At 58.6% G+C, this 18,932-nt stretch overlaps 2 protein-coding genes across 2 annotated transcripts; both read left to right on the top strand.

Annotated features, from left to right (window-relative positions):
- Window positions 1-555: 555 nt before the first annotated feature.
- VOLCADRAFT_35628 (uncharacterized protein) lies at window positions 556-1,567 on the top strand (the record flags this gene model as incomplete). Its single annotated transcript, XM_002957488.1, has 3 exons — window positions 556-665; window positions 1,147-1,243; window positions 1,505-1,567. Coding segments are annotated over 3 exons (270 nt in total), but the record flags the coding sequence as incomplete, so codon positions are not given.
- A 7,637-nt stretch (window positions 1,568-9,204) lies between these two features.
- cdke1 (cyclin dependent kinase) lies at window positions 9,205-15,004 on the top strand (the record flags this gene model as incomplete). The annotated part of the gene is made up of 10 exons (XM_002957487.1): window positions 9,205-9,507; window positions 10,133-10,210; window positions 10,697-10,826; window positions 10,983-11,080; window positions 11,639-11,737; window positions 12,032-12,084; window positions 12,979-13,084; window positions 13,358-13,410; window positions 13,932-14,082; window positions 14,825-15,004. The coding sequence occupies 10 exons, from the start codon at window positions 9,205-9,207 to the stop codon at window positions 15,002-15,004; spliced, it is 1,251 nt and encodes a 416-aa protein (XP_002957533.1).
- Window positions 15,005-18,932: the final 3,928 nt, after the last annotated feature.

The following is an 18,932-nucleotide window of genomic DNA, read 5'->3' as shown; positions in this document are numbered from 1 at the left end:
CGTCGGCGCCGCTGCCACGGCCGCCCCCGCTACTGCTGCTGCCGCCGCCGCCGCCGCCAGGCCCGGCTCAGCAGCGTCCGTCCCCACCGCGGATGCGGCTGCTGGGCTGTCTGCCCGGCGGTCCGAGTACTTGTCTGTAATGCGGCCGCTGCAGTTCCGCGAGGTGTCCCTGCTGGGGGACCACTTCTTCCGGTGGGTGGGAAGGGAGACGAGTGGAAGGAGGGGGAAGGAGGATGGGGGGAAAGGTGAGCAGGTTTGCTACAAGGGGAGGCGGTGAGGCGGTGAAGTTGTCGGGTCAGCCGGAGGATGTTTCGCTTCCCTGGCAGTCCCCCCCCTTCCCCCTTCCGGCAGTGGGTGCCTTGGACGTCACCACTTGTATCTTTGACCCCTTGCATCACCATCATCATTAGCAACAGCAGCAGCGTCGTCAAATGATTCCCTCCCCCGCCTCTGCTCCTCTTCTCCCTCTCCCTCCACCTCCTCACCCGCCCGCATCAAGCCAGGCGCGACGCAGAGTCCTCAGGCAGCGGTGCGGGTGGCGACGTGATGCGGCGGCGGTTGAAGCGCATCACTGGGGAGATATCTGGGCTGGCTACCGGGCTGCCGCTGGACTGGGAGGCGGCGGCCTTCGTCGCGGTGGACGATAACCGGGTGGACGTCATCAGGTGAGCCGTGAAGGCGGTGGGGAGGAGGGGAAGGATGTATGTATGTATGCGGCTTTGGGCTGTTCGAGGCTGAGGGGGAGGGGCCTGTGGTGGGAAGGGGAGGGGAGGGGCCTGTGGTGGATGAGGGCTGAAGAGCGGTTGCCGTGCTAGGGCGGGGTTGCATCACCTAGAGTTGTGTGTCTAGGGGATGGTAGGGGGTGGGGATAAAGGTACTGTTGTTTATGCGTCAATGTGTCAAGTCGGGGTTAGGAGTGTAAAGCAGGCGGGAGAGAGAGGGCTGAGAGGGACGGAGAGAAGAAGGGACGAGCTGTGGTTCCCCGCGTCTATAACGTCATAAGGAGCTAAGCTGCCTAACGTTCTAACCGCCTAACTGCCTAACTGTCTAGCTGTTTAACTGGCTGACAGGCTCATGAGGTTTCCAGTTTAGCATCCCATGGTCGTAAGCCGTCTTACTCACCGACACTATGCCGTACCTTCGCAGGGCCCTTGTGTTCCCCGCCTCGGACACGCCGTACGCCAACGGGGCGTTCATCTTCGACATATACTTGCCCCCGGAGTACCCGAACTTGCCGCCCAAGGTGAGTTGAGGATAGGGGCCGGGGCCGAGGGTTGGCAAGGAGGGGGGAGTGTTGGGGGTCAAGGGCTGGGGTTGGACAAGCTTCTGGAGGGGGATGGAGTAGAGGGGTTGCTTAGCAGAGGAGGACGACGGGCTTAGGATTTCTCCCCCTTCCCCAAACCCCCTTCCTCCCTCTTCACCCCCCTTCAACCCCCCTTCAACCCTCCCAACCCCCCTTCAACCCTCCCAACCCCCCTTCAACCCTCCCCACCGGCGCACGAAGGTCCAATTCCTGACCACGGGTGGCGGCCGTGTTCGCTTCAATCCCAACCTGTACGAGGGGGGCAAGGTGTGTTTGTCGCTGCTGGGCACCTGGTCGGGACCCTCCTGGGATCCAGCCATGTCCACAGTGCTGCAGGTGCGGATGCGGATGCGGAGGAGCGGATGGTGGGTGCAATGACAACAATTACAGCGGGGACAGGCAATGACAGGCCAGAAGGAAAAAGAGAGGGGTAAAGAGGGGGGGGGAGCTGCCAGCACATTTCGCGACCACATCTGTATGTGTGTGCGCATGTGGCCTAGGGAGCAGCCGCCGGGGCTTGGGTTGCGGGTGATGAATGTTATGGTGTTACAATTTAAAACTGCGCCACGAGAAGGACTGAGGTACTGGAGGTGTGGCGGATGCCTGCACGTGTGTACGTGGCAAACGGTGGGTGGGATGGAGGAGGTGAGAGGTCGCACGGCCGAAGTGTGCGGCTGCACACCGTATGTGTGTATGTGTGTGTGTCCATGCTTTCCGCTTCCCTCAGCGATCTCTCAATCCTTAAACCCCGCAACGTACTTGACGGATTTCCTCTTCCGTAATACCCTCCCCCCCTTCCCTTCAGGTGTTGGTGAGCATTCAAAGTATGATTCTGGTGTCTGATCCCTACTACAATGAGCCAGGGTGGGAGGTGAGGTGGTGGGAGGCAGGGGGGGTAGCAGCAGTAGAACCAGTGGCAGCAGCAGCAGTAGTGGCAGTAGTAGTGGCAGTTATACTGTTGGCATTGAGTGTAGAAGAAGTTTTAGAAATAGGAGCAGTAGGAGGACGAGGGGAGGAGGCAGCAACCGTATCAGGCACGGAGTCCGTTTCGGGTCGGCCCTGTTGCACGGGAGAATGATCCTGTATCGGGTGGGGTGCTGCCAGCCTGCCTGCCTGCCTGCCTGCCTGCCTGCCTGCCTGCCTGCCGTGCAGCTTCTTGTTCCTTGCGTATGATCCCTCCCTGCCCCCCTGCCTGCCCCCCTCAGTCCGCGGCCAATACAGCCGTGGGGCGCCAGGCCGCCAGCGACTACGCCGACCACATCCGCTACAACACGCTGGCCTTCTCCATCCTGCCTGCACTGCGGATGGTTACGCAGCCGGCGGGGGAGGCGACCACGAGTAGCCCGCTGGCGGGTGGGTACGTGGGTGGGTGGGTGGTTCCGGAGGACGAGGACGAGGAGGAGGAGGAGAGGGGCTCAATGCTGTCGCAACGGAACCCTGGTAGCAAGGTGGCGTTTTCGGGTGTCCGGGTGCGGGCTGGGGGCTGGGCTAAAGATTGGTAGGGAAGGAAGGCTTTGGAATCCACATTTGGGCGATGAGCTTTGTTCCAGACGATTCATACAGTAGAGCTTCACTCTGTGTACTTGTGTGGAGGGTAAAAGGTGGTGCTTCTGCACGTAACCGGTGTATAGTGACGTGCAGCGGCGTCTGCGCCCACAGCCGCCGTCGCTGCTGTCGCTGCACCTCTTGAGGTTTTCTTTGCGTCACGTCCACTGCGCCTCATCGGCACAGCCACCCACCTAACCCACCCACCCCCCGCCTCAACCACCAACCGCCTCTGCTGCTCCTGTCATTGAACACCAGGTCCTCCACCAGGTGTGTGTGTGTGTGTGTGTCTTTTGCAGTGTACATACAGCATCACACAGATCACGTGGCACGCAATCTTCCACTCCCATCCTTGTCATCCCCCTCCTCTTCTACCTTCCTTTTTAACACGCAGGTGGCGCCACGTTTCGAGACGTGCTGACTCAGCATTTTCGGCTCAAGCGTGAGGAGGTGCTGTGCCAATGCGACAAGTGGGCGGCGGGCATGGCGGCCTCTGCCGTGAGGCCCAGCAAACAGCCTGCTACCAGCTTGCGAACCAATCTGGTGGGTATGTTTGGGGGGAGATGCTACGTTTCGTTCGAAAATCTGCAAGTGCTTTACCGATTGATCTTTTGGTGTCACCCCCGAATGGTGGTTTGCTCTGGCGACGTTAGCTATTAGCTCCAGGGCGAGATCATCCCCGTCCGTGTCGCACACTGTTGGGGTGTGGGGTGGGGTGGGACTGGGCGGGCGGGGCTGCTGCGAGAAGGGAGGTTTTTCATTACTGAAAGGGAACACAGACGCAGACAGGAAAAGGATGGGGTCGAGATATGAGTATTTGACGCGAGGTTCTAACGGCCATCGTGCGGGTGCCGTAACATGACGTAACGTTAGTACGGGTTCTGCGTATGACAGCATGCTGTGCTGCCTGCACAGAGCGGCTGACTTCATCCCATTTCCCACATCGACGACACGGTTTTGAAATGAGTCGGGTGTGGGTTGGCAGGGGGCCGGGATACGGATGGTGCTTGTGCACGTGTGCATGCATCATCACCGAGCCTCGTGTGCTGCCAGCCATCTCCTGCTCATCTCCCGCTGAACCCCTGACCCACCTCAATATGGTCTACCGGCTACACAGCAGGAGACGCACCAGTCTATGGCGCAGGTTGTGCCGCAAATCAAGGCGCTGCTTCAGAAACTGTGAGGGAGCGGCGGCAGCAGTTGTGGTGGTAATTCCTAGACGTCCCGAAGGCTGCATCGTCGCCCCGGCCTGCGTCGTCGTGGTGGCTGGAGTCTGCCGGCGGACAAAGGAGGCAAGACCCGACAAGGGCCCGCTGAGGCCATGCTACTTGGCCAAGGCAGACCACTGCACTAATGTCATGTCTCCCGCAGCGATAAAAGCTGATCGACGGACTCGAAGGAACCCCCCAGAAAGGAAACCTCCGTCAAGTCCGCTTTTTTCCATGAGTACACGGCGGCGGCGGCGGTGGCAGGTTCCTGTTTGACACTGACTTATCTGGGGCAAGGGCCAATTAAGCTACACCCGCCTTGCGCCTCTCTTCTCACCCTGGAACTGTCGAAGGGTGACACAGCTGTCCGGGACGCATGCCTTCATGGGTTGTGTTGTGTGGGATCTTTAAGGAGGAGGTGCATTTCACTTCCTATGTCAGTTCCTGTGTAGGGGCTCTATTGCCGCAGCTGGCACCGCCCACCCGCATTGCACTAAAGACCTTGCATTGGCTCTATACCATTGAAACGCCAAGTTCGTTTTGTTAGTTGGCTTGTTGGATGAGGATGGAAGCACAAGAGCAGATGGAGCGTCCCTGCTTGTCGTCTGCTCTTGGCCAGCGTGGGTGGGGTGTTGGGGTCACGAGGCCTTCCTATCCTTATCTTTGCAGATCAGCTACAGATTGACAGCTACAAATTAGCTTAACTGCAATGGGGATATCCACGCCAGCATAATATTCCATGGAGGATCCGGGTAGGTGAAGGCCTTGTGAGCAGCGGGTTTGGATATTTTGCTCCATGTCGGCAGGAGGAGAGGGGGGTTCTGCATGTGTAGGGCATTCGGAGCTCAGCACGACGCACATCGGACAAATGACCTTTGCTGCCGGGTATGCCGCAATGTCAGACGAAGGACGAAGACGCTTAACGGACTGGCTCGCGTCGTTACCACCGGGTTCCTTGACTTCGCAACCATGTCGGGAGAGAGGAGATCATCCTACCGACCTCGCGCTGACGAACGGATTTATGTGTACATGGTGTCGAAATGCTCCCAAGGAATTAGCAATTACTACTGGCCAAGGATTTACAGGTAGGGCCACGTGTCATTACCTGTGGGAAGTTTTTGGTTGCCCAGGTGAAAATGCGCGAGTGGTTGCCTTTTGCCATCGGAGTAAACCGACCGATGAAGCAATGATAGTAAAGAAATCAGACGTACTTGCCTCAGGACTGAGCTTTTTGTCCCAGTCTGTGCGTGTCTGTGTGTACATGGGAGGAAGGGGGAACACAAATGCAAAACCTGATGTCACGTTATACGACCCGCCTGACACATGTGAGGCGGACCGTAGCCCGACCTTCAGAGGCAGTTAGTTTCTTTTTCACACGCCTTCGGCCGTCGCCGTTGGTTGTCTTAATTCGCACGCGAGCAGGTCCGACCCCGTGGCAGCACCTGGTAGATGCACTGGCCGTGTGGATCTGGTCGTGTGGATTTGCAAGCACTGTGCACTCGGCTCACTCGGCCCGTAGCTTTAAATCCTGGAGATGTGTCCCGTAACCATCCATCCGACCCCACTCAACCTGAACGCGCGATACATGAAGGCAGCAACGATAGCTGCATGCACAAAATGCACTCTCATGGACACAAGAGCACACAATTTGTAAGAGGATAGTGTTGGCTGTGCCGTGGGACGAAAAATGCATAGCGTAATGTCGGAAGTTGTACACGCCAGCAGTGCTGCCTTTCCTGTCTACTCGCTGCGTCGCCATGCACCATGAAAGCAGCGAACTTTTCCTCAGTCGCTATCGCCTAAACCTCGCAGAGCGCTGAACAGCGATGCACTCGCTGGAATTGCCCCTGCCTTCGAGCCCTTTGACTTCGACTTCGAACCCGACTTCGACGCGGTCTTCGACTCAGCCGCCTTCGATCTGCCTTTCGACGACTTGCTCTGTGGCTTGGCGGGAACAGCCGTGGCGACCGAGTCGGCCTGGGCCACGCCGTCCTCCCTGAGCCCCGATCCTGACGACTCTGCCCCTGCTCCTCCAATCGCCGCTGCTGCTGCTGCTACTCCAACGTCCGCTGCTCCTGCTCCTACTCCCGTCACTGCTGCTGCCACCGACGCTGCTGATGAAGAACAAGCTGATACTGACTGTGTTGCTATACTAGTATCCACAGATGCCGCAAAGCTCGTCGCACTGTGGGACGATACCGAGCTTGCCTTCACCACCTGCGCCTTCGCTCCATTGTCAATGTCAGGGCCGGGGGTGCTTACAGTACCCAACGGGGTCCCGGTGCTGCAAGCGATGATCAGTGGCTCCGTTGCCGTGTCCCTTGCGGGACACTCTCCAACCGCTCGGGCACCCTCCCGCACACCTCCCTCCTCCAACGCAGGTCCTGAAGATCGGTAGGTAGAGCTGGGCCCCGACACATCTTCCGATCTCCGGCCCCGCTGAGACCTTGCTGCTGTCTTTGACGCTTGCCTATTCAAGCTATGTGGTCTTGGTTGGGCCTGCTGCTGTTCCTGTTCGTGGAGGTCTTGGTCGCGGCTGTGCGCCAAGGACTGTTGATCCTCGCCTGGTGTACCTTCCTTTCTCCGCGACGTCGCCTTCTTTGCCGTGCCCGACTTCGGCGCTGATGATTTCGACGCCACAGCCGACGATGCAGCATCGACGCCACGACCCTCACCACCATGGCTCGGCCCGCAGGTCACCGTCACGTCCTCCACGTCCCGCATTGGCCCGCACGTTGGATGTTGTTGTTGCTGCTGCTGCTCTGGTACTAATGGTGGTGATGGCAGCAGCTGGGATGTCGGCGGCAACGGCTCTCCGATGCGACCCACCATTGCTATCCGAGTGGACGGCACAATGCGTTGCGGCTGGTCTGGGAACTGCGGCTCTGGCAGCACTGAAACCACCTCCAAGTGGCTTGACGGCTATTTCCCGCATACCACAAGCCCGGCATTTATCCAAAGATGTTGATCGTGACAATGATCGCGACCCGGATGCATGGATAATGGGAAGAAGGGGGGTTAGACAGGAGGGGCTCGGGTAAATAGCAGTAGTCACGTGGCGGTCTAGCCCAACCTAGAGAAGAGAATTTTCAACAGGACAAAATTGCAAAGGAATCAAGATTGTTCGGGCTCGAGCAAGACCAAACCCGGGCGAAGGGTTAGAAGGTGCGAGATGGGTGAGCCCGGCGATGATCCAAGGTGTTCGCCACACAGAAGGGTGGACCACCGGTCGGCAGTGGTCATGGGCTACAGGGCAGAATTGTTCCGAACTGGGTTTCAGAGGTCAAACTGAAGCCCAAGACGAGCCCCTCCTTGTCGACTGCCGTAGCCCAGCCTTACCGAAAGTTTCAGCCAGCAGCCCGGCACCACCAGCGCCTGGTGTAGCTTGAAGGACATGAGGGGCGTCGCTAGGTGCTCCTGCCCCGGGGCAACACGCACCTGCACTTCGTCCAGGCAGCAGGTGGCGGACAATGCGTCCAGGAGGTCGACACCAGTAAAACACCGAACGCAAGCAAGCAAGGCTGAATGCGGGCCAATGTGGACTGAGCCGGAGCTGGAGCTCATGCACAGACTAAGGGTTTGACGGAGGTGGCCGAGCACGAGGGTACAGAGACAATGATAAGGAAGAGGATAAGACGACGATATGGAAGAGGAAAAGGAGGAGAAAAAAGGGCAGTAGGTACAGGACACGTACCCGTGCCTCAGCCGCCACGGCGACACCTTGCCCTCGGCAGACCACCACCTCCGCTGCGGGAGTCGTCAGCCCCGTCAGAAACTTCCGCAGTTGCTCCCATCTGCCGCCTGGGGGCGGCAGAACTACTGTCGGGTCCACCAACGCAACCGAGGCGGAAACTGAGCTACGCCGCGAGCTTGAGGCCTGCTGCTGCTGCTGCTGCTGTTGTTTCTGTTTTTGAGGCACTGTTGGTGGTGTCTGAGGTAGTGGTGGCGGCGTCCGTGGTGATGGCGCCTCCGGCAGGGACTGCGTTGACAGCGTGTCCGGACAGGGTTGGCTAGAGAATGGGTTTTCGTCGGGTTCGGGCGCCAGCGCGGATACACAGAGAATCCTCCAGGGATGGCTGGAGCCCTCTTTGGGTTTGCGCACACGATTAGAATGGGAGGAGGGAAAGGGGGAGTAACGGAATGAAGGCTTGCAAAGCGGTGGGCTAAGAGCGGTGCTGGACAGGGCTAGGAGCTCTGTCGTTGTTTATTTGGCAAGGGGGATAAATTTGTTAGATGAGGATGAAGGTACTTGTCGCTCTCGTGATGGCTCCCAATATGAGACGGAAGAGGGTTCCGTACCAGTACAAAGTGCAGCAGCGGTCGGTCAAACGCACCGCAGTAAATGCTAGCAACGACGGGTCTGTGATACGGTATTCCTGCTGCCGTCCAGATGCTGGCGGGGAGGCGGATGCGGCACGAGCCGCGGTCGGTGCTATCGTCGGCGCAGCATGCAAGACGCGCGACTGAGATGGTCGATGCTGAACGGGACATAACGTTTTGAAGGATTGTTACAGTTTCCGATTGTTGATTAAAGATTGAATAACCATAGCATGGGCTTCAGGCGAGGCTAAGTGAGTCCTCGATTTGTAATCCTACAGTCTTATGGATTAATTACAGGGCAAAGAAAATGCATACATAACTTATATCCTCTCCTAAGACAGTACTGAAATTACTCACATTACATAGATATTCGTCTCTACTTGAGTTATCGTGTCGTTGATTCCAACGCCAACTAAGCGAGTCGCTAGGACGTTGGTCCTCTGTTTGAAAGTTGCATATTATGCATAAAAAAGCTATTTGCGTGGACAAATGCAGACGCATTTGATTAGGAAACAACCTGCCTAGAACCCTTGAACGCGCTCTATGAACAGCTTTGCGCAGCAACAGCAGCAACAAATCCGTAGTGCTTACGATGGTGCTCGAACCCAGCAACAGGCACAGCAACAACAGGCGCAGCAGGCACAGCAGCCACAGCAGCAAAACGGGACGAGCGGCACAGGCAGCACCATAGCGACGAGCTCCTCAGTATGGGACAAGTTTGAGAAGGGCGACAAAATCGGTAGGGCCAGCCCCTCGGTTCGGCACTGCCATCCCGGACTCTCAAAGCACCCGCAATCCTCCATCTCCCTGCCTCAATTTCCGTCTCCCATGCCTGTCTGTCATCCCCACACGATCAACCTCCGTCTCGTAAACACAATTTTCGTGAACCCCCCTGGCCGCATTCCACCACAACGGAACAACCCGCCGAACCCCTTTTGCCACCTCCCATTTCAAATCCCCCGCCTCGTCCACCCGCCGCTAGCCGGCCGTGCTTCCGAACAACCCCCCATTTCCCCCGCTGGCTCCCCCACGCCCCTACTCCCAGGCGAGGGCACCTACGGACTGGTGTACCATGCACGCAGCAAGGAGACGGGCGGCCGTTACGCCATCAAGCAGTTCAAAAGCGGCCGGGTGAGGAGGGAAATGAGAAGTGGGACTCCGTGTCTCAGCCCTCTGTCCATCCCGACCTAATCCAGGCGGGTGTAGCAATACTACATCACAGCACGGCGCAGCACAGCACACGGGGACAGCACCGCGGCTGCTGTAGATGTCGCATCCGTCCAATTCCCGTATTTTGTTCCTCGATAATTGTTGCGTCCGGGAATGCAGTGCAGCCCCAGTGCTGCCTACCCGCTGCGTAGGCGCAGCTCTGAACGTCGTGTTCCCACTCCCCAATGGTGTTGGTGATTTTGCTTCCTGAGCCCCCACCTGCCGGGGCTGTGTGCATTTGGTTGTCAGTTCCCGCGTGTTGGCGCTCTGCGTGAGCCGTGTAGACACATCACCGCTCCACAGAGTACCTCGCCTCGTTACCCCACCACCTCATGCTCCACCACTCAACCTTCCCCACGGGGCTCCCCCCCACACGTACACACACGTACACACACGTACACACACGTACACACACGTACACCCGCTTTACACGTGTCGGCACAGTTTACTCTGTGCTTCTTGCATCATACATGATCCCGCCCACTCGCCATGCAACTCCCCGGCCACCCCCCCCCATCCCCGCACCGCCTCCCACCCCACCCCCCAGGAGGGTGACGGCGTATCCCCCACCGCCATTCGGGAGATCATGTTGCTCAGGGAGATGAGCCACCCCAACATAGTCAAGGTGGGGCCTGGGGGTTAGGGCCCTAGGGATGGCGCCGGGCTCGTGGAAGCGGGGTAGGAAACGGCGCTCCGGTGGCAGCATGGCTCAAGCCTATGCATGACGTACAGCATAGGGATGTTTAAGAGCGCGCGATATTGGGTGACAGGCAAAACGCGACGGTATGACACCACACACACACACACACACACCACACACACCGCCTCATGTTGAGGCGAGGGCAGCAACCCACATAGACACACACAGAACGTCACCGCACAGCCCTCGGCCCTCAGCTCATTCCAAATCCTCGCTTGCGCCCTGGCCATCTGCGCCCTCAGAGCCCGTATGTATGGGCTGCTGTTACGATTTCGAAGTGAAGCTCAACGTCAGAAAGTGTAGTACACATACGTATGGGCATTCCTCTGTGGCTTCCAACTGCCTACTCTAACCCTACCAACCTAACAGCCCCGACTGCACTCCCCCCCACACACACCGTCAATTCCCCAGCTGGAGAGCGCGCACATCAACCACAGCGAGCCGTCCCTGTGGTTGGCCTTCGAATACGCTGAGTACGACTTGTACGAAATGATCAAGTTTCACAGGGACAACAAGGACAACCGCCGGGACAACCCTTTCGGTAAGTGACTTGGATCCAACATGGCTTTATGAAATTTGGATCTGAATCCATACCTTGGATTTGAAAACAGTTCTGTTGGATATATATGCCCAACTTGCCTTAGCTCGCTTCCTTCTCTCTTCCCTCTCCCCGTTCCCTCCCCCTCTCTCTCCCCAGGTTTGATGCCACAGTACATCGTCAAGACGGTCATGTGGCACCTGCTCAACGGTCTCAGCTACATGCACCAGCACTGGGTGGTGCACCGGGACCTCAAGGTTGGGAAGGGGGGAGGAGAGGAGGGAAGGAAGGGGTTGCTCGTGCGGATGTGGGTCTGAGGGAGATGGGCGAGGTGGGCCTGGGGACCGGGGGCATGGGGGAGGTGTTCCAAGCAAATAGGCCGTGGTGGGGAGGAGAAAGCGGCGAAGGAAAGGAGGGGGGGAGTTTACTGTACAAGTGTGTTTGAAGAGCTGGGGCGTGCCGGCTGGGGCTCAGCAGGTGTGTGGGGAGGCTCCAGGCCAGAGCGTATGTGTCCGTAAGGGGTTCCGTCCGCCAGGGGCGGGAGAGGCAAAGACACCGTCCGGAATGGGGAGGCTGGCGCGGGGACTGCCAGGTCACCCTTTCGACTTAAGAAAAACCCGTTTTGTCTGTAGCGACCTCTCTGTACGGTCCTCCCCATTCACTGTTCTCTTCCGGCCCCCTTCCCCACTTTATCCCTCCCTCACCTTGGACCCGAGGGCACCAGCGCTTTGTCATACAATTTGTATAATCGCATGTTCGCCCTCCACTCGCTTTGCCCCCCTTAACCCCCGCCCCCGCCCCGCCTCCTCTTTCAGCCCTCCAACGTGTTGGTGATGGGCGAGGACCCCGCAGTGGCCCCCAGCCAACATGGCTGTGTCAAGATTGCGGACTTCGGGCTGGCCAGGATATTCCAGGTGCGAGGGGGAGGCCGGGGGGAGGGCGGACCGCGGGGATACGTGGGGGGGAGATGTGTGCTCTAACCCTGGGACGGTCCAGGACGAGCTGCACGCACGCAACTTAATCTCCAAGCCTACCCTGCGTACCGCCTCTGTGTACGTCTTGGTGCGTTCTTCTTTTCCTTCACCCTTCTCCGATCTGGCCCCACCTCACCCCACCACCCCGTCTATCTTTGGTACCTGCTCCATTCGCCAGTGGTCCATCTTACACCCCACCCCACCCCACCCCACCCCCTGCACTGCACTGCATAGGCCCCTGCGCGGCCCCTCTCGGACAACGGCGTGGTGGTCACCATTTGGTACCGGTGAGCATAGCTGAGGGTGCAGCTGAGGGGGCGTGGGAGCGGTAATGGGGGACCCTGGGTGTGGAGGTGCGTAAGCGTGTGTGTATGTTGTTACAGTGTGGTTAACTTCACCAGCGGCCCCCTTTCCCGGGGCTCTCCCCTGCTAGAGGGGCACCCTAATCCGTTACCCCATCCGACCTCAGAATGTATTCGTTGGGTTCGGCAACTCACCACCAGCATCCAACCAAATCTAGCGGATCAACGGCGCATCAACTTAGTTCCTGGTCAGCTAGCAAGTTGATTTTATCACGTCCTACATCGTCCATAGGATGGGGGGTCACCTCCCATTTCAACACTCCTCAAACACCCGTGGAGCCGGCAGGCGGATTTGAACCCGGGTCGACCGGGAGCAGAAGTCAGGCCTTAACCTCTGCCAGCCGCCTGCGTGTGTGTATGCATGTGTAAAGATGCGTCAGGTAGAGGCCGCAGCCCAGGGGAGTGGTGGCTCGCATCGGGTTGAACACGGCCTCATTCTCCTCCTGCGATCTTCCCGGGTGGGCCCCTCGGCGCATGTGTGCCACTGGTCGGTTTGCGTCCTAGCAGCTAGCCAGCCGGCTAGCCCGTCCGTCCGTCCGTCCTCGGTCAGACCGTCATCCTCCTTTCTCCTCCTGGACCTCCCCTGTACTCCGGGGCCCTCCTGCCGCCCCACGTTCTCGTCCGACTACCCGTGGGAACCTCACGTCCTTCTCCTCCGCGTACTACCTACTTACCCAGTCTGCCCCTTCCGACTCAGCTTTTATCTCTCCTGCCACATCGGCTTCCTTGCTCATGTGTCCCATGCCCTGGTTCTGGCCCCGGTCCGGGACCCCGGTCTGTTTCCCCCTGCCCCAACCCCGCCCTCGCCCCCGGGATCAGCGCCCCCGAGCTGCTGCTTGGTGCCCGCCACTACACTCGCGCGGTGGATGTGTGGGCGGCCGGGTGCATCTTTGCGGAGCTGCTCACACTTAAGCCGCTGTTCCAGGTAGGCCAGGGCTAAACTGGTTCCTGTATACGGGGTTTCTCTACCGCAACCCAAGGTGTACTATACCCAAACCCGCCTACAGCTCCGCGCCGGTCGCAGCTGAGGTTTACTTCTGTGGGGTTCGGGCTAATCTCATAGCTGCATCTCATCTTTCTACGGCATGCGCTAGGAGCAGCAGCAGTCCCAGTAGTGCTGTCGCCGTGCTGCGAACTTTGATGCCCCGTTCAACCCTTCTGGACCCGACCCCCTTCCCCCGTCCCACTGCCCCCTCAGGGCCAGGAGCGCAAGACGCCGGGCAATGTGCTGCAAGCGGACCAACTGGACAAGTGAGGCAGAGCAAAGGGGGGAGAGGCCGCGGTAGCATGTCAGGAGGGTGGGGGCAAAAGGGCAAGGGGTTAGAAAAGACGGGTTTGGGGGAGGGACCAGGCTAAAACGGGCAGGGTGGCGGCGGTGGGGCCGTGGAGGATGTGGTGGGGCGTTCTTATAGTGCGACTTGGGTCCTCAAGGCTTCCCTTCTTAGGGGCAGAGGAGGGCCGCCTTGCCTCGCGTTCGCTTTTGCCGACGGTTTGCTGCCTGTCGCGTCATTTACATGCCCGTCTACCCTCCTTTCCTCCCACCCCCCCACCCCCGTACTAACGGACAGCTACTTCATTGCTGTGGACCCACTTGGTCATTCCCGCCCACCTCTTCCTTGTTCTGGCCCTCCCTTGGCCCCTCTGTTGAACACCGCCACCCTACTTTCAGACATGTACGCGCACTTCTTTCCTCCTCCCCTTCGTCCCTCTTTCCTTCATCCCCATCCCTCCTCCCTCCCTCTCTCCCCCCTTCCCCCGTCCCTGCGTGCTAGGATCTTCCGTGTGTTGGGTCACCCGGGTATCAAGACCTGGCCCGAGCTGGAGGTGCTGCCCCACTGGGTGGACAACACGGACAACGTGAGAGTGAGGCGGCCCGAGTGGGGCGGTACGGGACTGCACAGTGCGATACTGGAGGCCATGCGGGTGGCGGCACCCGGCTGGGCGCAGGGACACGTGCCGCAGGTAAGGGATGGGTGGTGGTGGTGGGGAAATGCGGGTAGGTGGGCGGAATAAGGAGAAGGCAAGCAGGCGGAAATCGCGAGATCCGAGCGCGAAGTGAAGCGTGATGGTGATGATGGTGGTGCGGAGTAGGAGCTGGCGGAGAGATGACGAGGAAGTAAAAGTGAACACAGACGGGCTGGGTTGGGGACGGGGTATGAGGCCGAACGGGTGGAGAAGTGCAAAGCGCAAAGCTGCTCATGCTTTCCAAGCAGCCAAACATGGCAGGGACGACGGCAGCTGTGTGGGGGTTTGAACAGCCGCGGGGCCGTTGGCTTTCGTGCTGGTGTTGGGCCTTATTTAGTAATGCTGTACATCAGGACCTAACTGTCCCCCAGTCGGATAGGTGACACAGCAGACGACAGCAGCTGGGTCCTACCGGGATGTCCCTTCTGAACCAATCTCTTGAAGTTTGAATATGCGGTTTTTACCTCCTATCCCCCTATGGCCGCCGTGGGAGGGTTTCCCTCCCTCCCTCCCTCCCTTCCTCCTCCCCTCCTCCTCTCTTGCCCTGGCAGCAGCTTCAATCGTGTGTGGTTCGTCTTTCCCTCCTCCTCTCCCTCCCTTCCTCCCTCCAGCGCCTGCAGTTGACTACTCCTTGCTTTTTGCCACTTAGATTCGTGCCTCCCTCCCTCCCACCGTTTAGGAGTGTGTTCCCCCCCGGGAGGCTATCGACCTGATGTCCCGCATGCTGGACTACAACCCCTCCAGTCGGGCCACTGCGGAAGAGGCGCTGAGGCACGAGTGGTTCAGAACGGAACCCAAACCCGGACCCAACGTGTTTAGGATGCAGGTGGGGTCATGGAACGGGAATGGGCATGGACCTGGCGGGTCGTGCTGGGCATGACTGTCAGCTGGCTAGCTAGCTGCAGTGAGTAGGTGGGCCACTTTGCCTGTCCTTTCAGCCTGTAAGCTAAGAACGTTGACATGATGCGATACCTGACCCTATGGAAGGTCTACCCTCTTGCTCCTTTTGCCCTGTACGGTTGAAACTTTCCTTGGCTGTTACCCGCCGGCCCACCCGGCGTATTGGGGCGTGCGGCTGGCCAGGGCGCCGCCGCGCCGCTGGTGCGTTACCCTCGCCGGCCCATGACGCTTGATCGGATTCCCCCGGTGGCTGCGGCGGCTGCGGTGGGGGCCCCGGGAGCTCAGCCATATCCGGATGGGGCCCTGCCCGGGCCGCCCGGGCCGCCGGCTGGTGGATCTCGCGGGCTGGGGCTGGGGGGCGGCATGCCTCGCGGTTCATCTCAGGCGGCGGCGATGCTGGCGGCACAACAAGGGCCACAGGGGAAGCGGCGGCGGATGGAGAACGTGCCTGGGTTCCGGTGAAGGAAATGGCAAGGCGGGAGAAAGGGATGATGAGCAGCTGGTAGGATAAGGGACATAGGTTGATGTCGGGACAAAGTGAGGGTGTATGGTTGGTTGTAAGGATGGCATGGACAGGTGCGGCGCAACAGCCTGGGGAAACGTTCAGGACGGGGCGCGCATTTCTTCAAGTGGGCTGGATGTGAACGGGTTTGTGCCATAATGTGATGATTTCATTGGGGGCTGTGCGGAGTGAGGAAGGACAGGGTGAAGCCTCTGTTGACTTCCGGCCAGAACACTAACGGCTGTACGACAGATAAGATGGAATGTTTGGTATAAAGGAGATGATGTTCTGACTGAAAGCTTGTTCTGTGATACCTGTAACGGTTAAGGTTGGCTTTACCTACACAGTTCCACTCGCCTATATCTTAACAGGTTATGAGCCCCGCGCCGCCGCGGCAAGCGAGCGAGCGTTTTGCTTAAGTACTGTGTCCGAACTTGCTGGCTTAGCAACTCTCTGGCTTAGAGATAGGACGAGTATGGGGAAAGACAATGATGTAGAGCGATTAGATAGCTACGCCAACTATTTTCGCTGGCGGACGGCCATGAAGTACTGTTTGGCCGGCAAGGACTTGTGGGACGAGGCAGCAGACCTGCCGAGCGCCGTCGCCGACAAGTCCATGAAGGCAAAATCGCAGCTGGTGAAATATACGGTGCCCCGTTTTCACAGGCTGATCGATCAAGCAGCCGACTCTGCCGCAGCGTGGGATGCGATCCGCGCCGAATGCGTGTCTGAGATCGGAGCGAACATTTTGTTCATAAAGCAGAAATTTAGCAACCTGAAGCAACGGACAGGCCAGTCCGTTGTTGATTACTTCGAGGAAGCAGAGGATCTGCGCGAGCAAATGGTTGCAGTAGGCTCGAAGACCGACGACTGCCAATTCGCCCTGGCTATCTTGGGTGGTTTGCATAAGAAATTCCAAATGCAGCAGACGCTTTTTGCTGCCAAGCCGCCAAGCGACATGAAGCTTTCGGAAATCAAGGCCGCTCTACTCCTGGCGGAGCGGATGCAAGGTGACAACAACGCAGAGTGGGCCCAGGTCGAGGCCCTGGCGTTTAGCAACCGGAGCAGTGGGGTAGGCCACCGTGGCTTCGGTGGCGACTACCGTAGTGGAGCTGGTAAAGGCCAGGGAAATGTCAACGTCGGGGCGAGTACCAGCTCTGGCGGGCCTGATGTTTCCATCAACCCCTACGCAACCCATAAGTGCCATAAATGTGGTGTCCTGGGGCATATCAAGTCTCAGTGCCCGCTCGTCACAAGAGGCAACAACAGGGGCAACAACCGACGCAGCAAGCAGCTGGTAATGGCCCTAACCACCTCCACCACCTCCGAAGCCAAGGAAATCCAGGCAACAGCTGAGAAGTCGCTCGCCAAGCTGGCTTGGAAAGTGGACTCGGCCGCGGCCGTCCATGTTACGGACGACCGGTCGGACTTCAGCGAGTACGTACCGCTCACGGACGGCATAGTCCTAGAAGGTGTGGCGGGTGCGATTTGCAAGACGGTTGGAGTGGGTACCGTCCTGCTAGATGCAGAGGGAGACAATGGCAAGATTAAGATTACCCTAAAGAATGTGTATCATGCGCCGGGATTAGGTCACAAGCTGATTTCGGTAGGCGAACTAGGTCTGAAGGGTTACCACGTGGATTTTCGTGGGCCGGTTGCTGTGATTAGGCGGCCGAAACGTCTTGTCAGCCTAGGCCCGCGGATAAGGAAATACGCAAGCCTGGAGTGGGAGTACGGGGAGCAAATCCCGTGTGTGCGGGTGGGCACCCATTACTACCTAAAGGCGACCCGTTTGGGCCAGGGGGAGAGTGTTCAAACCCTGGCGGTCTTGTCTGAATCTGCGGAGCTTTGGCATCGTAGGTTCGGACACATAGGGTACGGTAATTTAGAGAAGCTCGTGTCTGATGAAATGGTCACTGGTATGGGCCTGAGCGCGGCTGAAATCCGGGAGAAGGTGAAGGAGAAGAGTATCTGTGAGCCGTGTGTGAAGGCCAAGCATACCCGCGCGTCTTTTCCTCCGTCCGGGAATGCAGCAAACCGTGTTTTGCAGCGAGTGCATATGGATGTGTGTGAGATGCCTGTTCCGTCTATGGGCGGGTCAAGGTATGTCGCCACGTTTCTGGATGAGCATTCGAGTTTTGCAGTGGTGCGCTGTGTAGGGACGAAGGGAGAAGTTCCGGAAGCGGCCCAGGAAGTATTGCAGCTGTTAGAGACCCAATCGGGCAAGAAGCTGCTAGCAGTTCAGTCGGATCGCGGTGGGGAGTATTTGAATAAGGCTCTAGGACAGTACCTTAAGGGTAAGGGGGTCCAGCATGACACGTCCGTGCCGTACACTCCTGAGCAAAATGGCCGCGCTGAGAGGCTGAACCGCACACTCCTAGAGAAGACCCGCGCGATGTTACAAGACTCAGGATTACCGCACGAACTATGGGCCGAAGCTATCACCACTGCATGTGCCCTGTATAATTGTTCGCCTGTGTCGGGCAAACAGATAACGCCCTTTGAAGTTTTCCACCGCGTGAAGCCAGATGTCTCTGATTTGCGCGTGTTTGGGTGTACTGCGTGGGTGCATGTCGAGAGGAGGCACCGCAATAAGCTCGATGCCACGAGCCAGAAGGGTGTGTTGGTGGGCTACGAACGCAACTGCAAAGGATACCGGATTTTATTAGACGGGTCTAAGCGTATCGTAGTGAGCAGGAGCGTGCTTTTTGAGGAAACGCCAACGTCCCGCACGCTGCCTGCGGATGATAGCGAAAGCAGCGGCAGCGGAAGCGATAGTGATGATGAGGACGATGTGGCTAGCAGTAGTTGCAAGACTGCAGCCCCTCCCCGGCAGGGGGAGCAGTTTAGTCCGAGTGAGGCCGTAGAGGATAGTCAAGGGAACGCGGCGATTGGAGATTCAGCTGAGTTGAATGAGGGGGAGCCTAGGGTAGTTGGCGCAGTACCTGAGGCACCTGAGGAGGAACCCACGGCTACCGGCGGTGCAGCCGATTCCGCCAAAGGGATGCCTAAGACTACCAGCGGGACCACTAAGGGGAAACCTAAAGCTGTCGGTAAGGCAGCTGAGGGGGAGGATAAGGCTGGTGCAGCTGCCTCTACACAACATCGTTACCCCCAACGTGACCGTCATCCGCCCCAGCGACTCAACCTTGCTGTTAACGTATCGGACGTCAAAATCCCGAGCACCTACGAGGAAGCGATGGCCTCTCCGGAACGGGACAAATGGCAGGAGGCGATGGCCGAAGAAATCGGATCTATCCACGCATTAGATACGTGGGAGCTGAAGGTACCGCCGCCTGGGGTGAAACCGATTCCGGTGAAGTGGGTGTACGACGTGAAGCGGGGTGTAGACGGACAAGTGGAACGATACAAAGCCCGGTTGGTAGCAAAGGGCTATAAGCAGAAG

The sequence above is a fragment of the Volvox carteri genome (assembly GCF_000143455.1).
Source record: "Volvox carteri f. nagariensis unplaced genomic scaffold VOLCAscaffold_74, whole genome shotgun sequence".
In the NCBI taxonomy this organism is placed as follows: Eukaryota; Viridiplantae; Chlorophyta; class Chlorophyceae; order Chlamydomonadales; family Volvocaceae; genus Volvox; species Volvox carteri.
This window is presented reverse-complemented; position numbering and strand designations above follow the sequence as displayed.